At 39.6% G+C, this 6,897-nt stretch overlaps 1 protein-coding gene and 1 long non-coding RNA gene across 2 annotated transcripts in view; both read right to left on the minus strand.

The window, feature by feature from the left end:
* Positions 1-3,635: 3,635 nt before the first annotated feature.
* Positions 3,636-5,865, minus strand: LOC116033575. The gene is made up of 3 exons (XR_004100874.1): positions 5,763-5,865; positions 5,588-5,654; positions 3,636-4,254 (listed from the first exon to the last, which is right to left on the minus strand). It is a non-coding gene; the product is annotated as an uncharacterized LOC116033575 (long non-coding RNA).
* Positions 5,866-6,478: 613 nt separating this feature from the next.
* The window catches only part of LOC116033152, an 8,119-nt gene continuing 7,700 nt past the window's right edge, over positions 6,479-6,897 (minus strand). The window contains exon 3 of the mRNA XM_031275911.1: positions 6,479-6,488. Coding sequence (XP_031131771.1) covers positions 6,479-6,488 — 10 coding nt within the window. The remainder of the gene's footprint in view (positions 6,489-6,897) is intronic.

Below are 6,897 nucleotides of genomic sequence, written 5' to 3' on the forward strand. Positions count from 1 at the left end.
TGACTCCCCAAGTGTCGGTCTCGAAGGAAGTACGTGGAGGTATGTCAAGTGTTTGTGCATTTAAGTGATTGAGTCACGTAATAGATTTGAGTGTGGTGAATGATGATGCAATAGTAAAAAGGTTCATAAGGGTTATGTGAGAACAAGAGTAAAATGAATATGAGTAAATGTATGTAAAGAGGTAAGGGATTGGAGAGTGTTCATCTATGTTGCATCCTAGTGTGTCTGAGGTGACGGATAAACGAAGCAAAGATGTTGGCTATTCAGTAGTGTGTCTTCTTAGTCCTCTTCCACCTCTGTGTACTAAGGCTTCTTGGACTTAGGAGTGCTTTTAAGCAACCAAAGTCCTAAGAGACATTTTATCAAACACTTTAGCTACACACTTTCCTACTATTCTTAAGAAGTCCATAGGATCTATGATTGTTACAAAGCTTTCAATCCTAACTCTAATCAAAGACATGAATGAGTCAAGAGCTCAATCTCTCCTCTAGATTGGCCAAATCCAAACAAGATATCATCAAAACAACAATCAATAGACAAGAATAGATATTCCACCAATCCAAGCATTTAAATCCAAAATAAGATATAAGATCATCACACTAGCAACATATCTTCACACAATCCAAATCCCTAGATTAAACAAGCCACTCATGATAAAGAATTCAAGACAATAGCGAATTCAATCCAAGAACAAAATAGTAAAATATATTAAGATGTAATAGAGATCACCTAGATTTGAAATGTTCCTTCAATCCAAGCTTGTTGTCTTGCTACAAGGAGAATTCTCTAAGCTAAGCTAAACTATTCTTGGAAATGAAAATATTGCAAGAAAGGGAAAATGGGCTCTCCTCTGAAATTCTATCAAGGAGGTTTAAATAGTCTCCGAAATTTCGCCCTTGGAAGAATCTCGCACAATGTCCAGTCCACGTCCTCCCACACGCGTGTGGTCGTGCGTGGTTGGCTACTGGAAAGTGGCCACGCGCACCACCACGTATGTGGGCATCATTTTGGGTCCTTCGGGGCTCCAGACTTGCTTGGTTTGTTCCTTAAGCTCGTTCCTTGTTCCTATTAGCTCCCGGGACTCCTGTATCATCTCAATTTATACTAAAGGTAGCTTTGTGTGCGGTTAGTGAATTTTAAGCACATTTGATCACAAATTTATCATGTAAGGATACTAAAAAAGTTACAAAGCACCCTATTTTGCACTCAAAAAATGGGTATCTTGGGAGCTTATCAAGTTTCCACACTTTGCTTCTTGCTTGCCCTCAAGCAAGACAATCTACTATTAAGCACATAAGCTTCTGAGATACCAACTCATACAGAACAAAGCTCTTGGTCAATTAAATGGTGGGTGTCTAAGACTATTGAAATGGAAGAAATCTTTTATGTTATCTAGAAAGGATTTTGGTCAGATGCCATCAACTCGAGGAATATCTCTGGGAAGTAAAAACCTTTCGTAGATAAACAATTAAAACAACGGATCACACTTCTCACACTAATCTCAAGCATGCAATTCCAAAATTTTGGTTCACCTCTCATTTAATCAGGGCCTCTAGCCAATCCCACTAGTGGGAACGATGTGCACTAGTTAATCAACCCTTCCAGCCTTAAACGCCAAAGCCCAACGATAAAATAAGTGAGGGTAGGGGCATGGACCACTCACCGCTTATGGCTTAGTGTGGTCCCTCTTTTCTTCTCACTTCCTAGGATAACACCATCGAGCAACCCGACTTCACATAGAGCTCCATGCTTTTTCGAAGACAGTGCAATGGGTACCCGAATCCTAGCGAAGCGACTCACCTCATCTCTTATTTTCTCAATTCCTGGGATCCTTTTATGTGAACAACTGACTCCAGATAAAAATTTTTTGCTTACCGAAGATTATAGTTGAACGCAACCCAGCGAATTGGCTTTCCTCAATTTTTAATCTCAGTGATGGGCCTTTTGCCTTTTCAACTTTTCTCCATGCGACCCCTCATGCCTTTTTCTTTTGGGATTAAGGGATTTTTCTCTCTTAAGCTTACCAATAGGCTCACCTTTTGCCCCATGCCCTACCAAGGTTAGTTCAATTCCGGGCCTCACTAAAATTTATCTTTCTCAAATTAAAAAGTGCACACCCCCACTTCGAGAGATCCTTGACTAAGGTCCTACGTAAATAAGAGGCGAACATCATGCAAGCAGGCAAGAATATAAACTTATTTGGCTCTAAACACTCTCATGGGTGCAAAAAGTAACTTCCTCAAAGATATTTCAAGAATAAAAATTTTGGGCATCTAGTCAAAATTCTCTCTAGATAACACAAATAATAACTTTCTTTTCACTTTGCAAATACACTTGTTTATCATTCCCAAGAGCTCAACTTTCCATCTCTAATCAGATAAGCACAAAGTGCGTCCTTTCCACACTTTAAAATAAACATCGTCCTCGATGTTTCCATACAGTATAGGGTAAAGGAAGAATGGGTTTCTAAGGATTAGTCAAATAAGAAATCCCTTTCCACACTTTGGAAATTGCTCTAGGATATAGGGTCTATTCCAATGATCCTCTACTGATAGCATAACGTGGTAAGCTCAAACAAACACATACAAAGCTATATAAACAAATTTTCCACACTTTAGGATCAAAGACGGGGCTTAAAATAGAAAAGGTATAAGAGGTTAAACCAAGTATGCATCCCTCTTTCCACACTTTAGCTTCCAACATCGGCCGGCCGCCGATATTGATGCTCTATTCAAAACATGGTGGCAAGATATACAATAGCAATTCAAGAGAACTATTCAATTATTATAAACTTGATAGAATATAAAAGAAAGATAAATAAAGAAAACATAAACATACACAGTTAAATATTAAACTACTAAATAAAGCAAAAATTATTCAAGTAAACTTAGCAAATATTAAAGTGCATAAGAAGTAAAGCAATTTAAACATAAAAGCATTAAGCATAATAAAGCGAATAAAAGTAAAATAAAGAAATTAAAGGCGGAACCCCACGCATAGGGAACCTAATGTTTGAATGGGTCATCAACCACTTGGTAACCAAAGTTTTTCGGACTCAGTTCATTCTCAAGGACTGCTCAGGGTCATGGGTAGCTCTTCATTGATCGCCAAAGGATGGAGGATGGAACTGTCTCGCGAATTGAGCCTGAAGCTCCTGTATCATTCGCGCATTCTCTTCTATTGCTCTTCGTGTGCGAAGAGTCTCCTCATTCTGGCTCGTATAGAATGCCTGAAATTATTCATCCTGTCGATCCTGGCGTGCAAATATGGAAGTGTACTGCCCCTCATGCCATGTTCTCTGCTCGCGCAAAAATGTCATCTGTTCATCATGGAGCTGTCTTTGGAAGGCTTGAGATGCCTCCCAATCCATTGAAGTAGGGCCTTGCTCCTAGGCTGCTGCTGCTTCATCCTCTTCATCTTCATTCTCATCATTATCCTCATCAGACTCATCATCAACCTCCAGATCTGGTTGTAACACTCCTCGGGCCGGCTTACCGTACATCCTGAGGAGTCTGGCTTGCCGTACAACCCAAGGTGTTACCGCCACACCCAAAACAAGTTCTATCATCCCCTTGACAGACCCCGCTTCAGGTGCACAGGCTAAAAGAAACTTACTCAACACACACAGTCACTCATTTTGAAATAACATACAAGATATATATATATATATATAAATATTTACAAAGTAAGTACCGGAAATTTTGCCTAACGGCCAACATAAGTTTAAAGCCCTACATGTCCCCACTAACCAAGATCAGTCACTCCCCTGGCTACAAAATATATTTACACAAAAGGAATAAACCCCTACAGACCTTCTGTGCATCCTGCTTACACGATCTGGAGATACGTCGGACCCGTAAACTCACCCCAGACAAGATGCCATTCCCCTTCGTACCATGTGATATGGTCTAGGAACCGGGAAGCGACTATGACCATAGACCACTCCTCCCAACTCTCGGGAGGACTCGGGTCCCAAGGGTAAGGATAATAAACTATAAACTCTAGGGGGTTACTTCCTACCAGCACCTCGATGGGGTAAAAACCAAAAGTGGCCTGTACGTCAGGACCCTCAGGAATAGGAAGAACACTATTTACTGCCGGTGAGCTATTGGGAGCTGTAGGAGCATAGCCAGGCGCATAAGGGTCAGCGCCACTCATCTGCTGTACAAAAACGTCGTAGTCCATGCCACGACCTACACCTTCCGACGAACTAGGGGAGTTCGTCGGACTGCAAGAACTAACGCTGAACTCCATCTGAAAGCAACACATTGAAGTGTAGTTAGCGCGACGGCTAAGCAAGGAGATCCGTGGATCGCCCAAACTTAAATAAAGGTTTTCTAAAACATATATTTTTGATTAAAGTATAACAACACAGTGAAACATATACGTACGTAGAAGAAATCATATCACTTAGTCAAATTGGACTTCTCTTACAAATAGGAAATAATATTTTCCTCCAGTCAAACCTGTAGTTATTCAAACTAGTTTTCAACCGTTCCTCTCAAGGAGCTTTCCATCAATTTCCATCTCATCTCCGCTACAGAGTAGCCATATCTCCTTACAAAAATTCACTTAGTTTCTTCTTCGAAAGTGTGAGGCCTTTGGAGCACTCTAATTGTCTCCCTCTTTGACCACTTGGATCATTGATCGGGGTAGTGGTCGTTCCCCGATCTAACGCTGATCCCTTGGCACCAGGTACGTTAAAATGATTCCCAGTCGGCCTAACCGGGTCCGTTAAAACGAAACCTGCCCGCAATAATCGGGGTATCTATACCTTAAGTGTGCACACCCCCGTGGGAATACCGCATCCGACGAGTTATATAGTACCCAGCGACTAGACGTCGCATAAGTATGAATTGGATGTCATACGGCACAACATTTAATATGTAACAACCGCTGGGCAAGGGCACTTCATGCAGAGCATATGCCACCCGTGGGTTAGTCAAGGTCCTCCTCCTCTTGCTCAGAAACTAAGGTTTTCCTTCTCTTTTCTCTTTAACGACATTGGTTTTAACCATTTCTTTTCAGAAATTTCAGCTTGGCGCAGTCTGAAAGATCGAGCCGGTAAGAATAGTTCCCGAACTCTTTTTCACTTGAAATTTTTTTGGTAGAACCCTAACTCATAGTACTTGATGTTCATAACAATTTTTGGTCATCTAGGTTCACTAATTTACACAGAAAATTCCCTTTTTGCCCTTGGCAGTGTGCTGTCCGGATTTTTCTTCTCTCTGGACCAGTTTTGGAAAATAATTTTGAAACCACACTTATACTACTCCAAAAATTATGAAATTTTTATGGTAGCATCTACACGTATAGAACTACATGTATAAAAAAAATTGGATCAAAATACCTTACCGATTTGTCCCAGAAATTCACGGAAGTTACTGCCAGAGACTAGTTAAATTTCTTGTCAATATTTTCACAAGTGTAAGCCTATATGGGCATAAATATGATTTATACATACACCTTATATACACCATATACAGGCAACTTATACTAAACATTTTTACTAAATTTCACCAAGTCACAATCAACCATCAATTATTCAAATTTGAGCAATCTAGTCCAACTTAAGGGAACTCCTTACCTCCAAAGTAGTTAATATTGTCTTAAAGATGCTTTTGGTGGATTTTCCCCAATTCCTTCTTGAAACCCTAGCTCCCAATTCATCATCATAACAACAAGATTCAAGAAATCAAGACTTAGATTCTTAATCTAGGAAAGGAAATAAAGCTATCTACCGAATAAAATTAAAGTTTTACCGAATCTTTGATGAAGTTGTGAAGAAAGATTGGCTATGGAGTCCTTGAAGCTTGAGGTTGAAGATGGAAGAAATTCACTCCCCTTTCCCCTCTTTTTTTTTTCGGCCAAATGGGAAAATGAAGACCAAAAATTCATTTCCCACTTATATAATAATATTTAAGGGTGGATTAAAGTGACAAGTGTCACCATCCTAGAAATCTTGGGAAAAAAATATCTTAACATGGACTGTTTGGGGTTAAAACAGATGAAATTTCGGTAGGAAATAATTTAAATAGAATATTCTTGAAACTAAAATTTTATTCCAGTCAAAAGCTCCAATTTGGGCTAGGTTCGGTACACCGCAGAATCTTCGCGATGTACGATCAAAAATAAATTTTTGCTGCTATGGGCTAATTTAATTCAATAGGAAATTCAAAAATAATGGTATGGTGTCTAGAAATCCCTTTTCTAGGACAAACGAGTCCAAATACTAGTTCCTAAATTTAAATTTTTTTTTTTTTTTTACGGTTCGTGACCGGCACGAACGATCACAGCTTGATAACAACTATATTTCCTTATAAAAATCCTTTTGACGCATCGGTCACTCATCTCAGGTATGTCTTAGCTTAAAACATATTTCTCGAACCTTAATCTGATCCGGAAATGATGAGGGGTTACAGTCTACCCTCCTTAAAAAGGTTTCGTCCCCGAAACTTTGGTCTTAACATCTAAGGTTTCAGGGTAAGCTACTCACAATAGAATAGATGTAGCAAATTAGCACATAATTAACTTAGGCATACCACAAGTAGGTTGATCCTACATACCTTAGTCAAACAATTCGGGATACCGTTCCCTCATGACATCTTCCAACTCCCAGGGGCTTCTTCCACCAAAATGGTTGGACCACAATACTTTGACCATTTTTATGGACCTTTTTCGGGTATCTCGGGTCTTAACATCCAAGATTTTCACCGGTCTTTCCTCATAAGATAAGTTCACATCCAGAGTCATCTCCTATAGAATTATCGTATGCCTGTTATAACATAACCTTAATAATCTTTATAGTTCAATCCAAGAGTTTTACTCACCTCGGGTGAAGCACATGTGTGGACACGTCATCGCGTACATATTTTCTCAATTGGGACACGTGGAACA

Source organism: Ipomoea triloba, chromosome 10 (assembly GCF_003576645.1).
Source record: "Ipomoea triloba cultivar NCNSP0323 chromosome 10, ASM357664v1".
In the NCBI taxonomy this organism is placed as follows: Eukaryota; Viridiplantae; Streptophyta; class Magnoliopsida; order Solanales; family Convolvulaceae; genus Ipomoea; species Ipomoea triloba.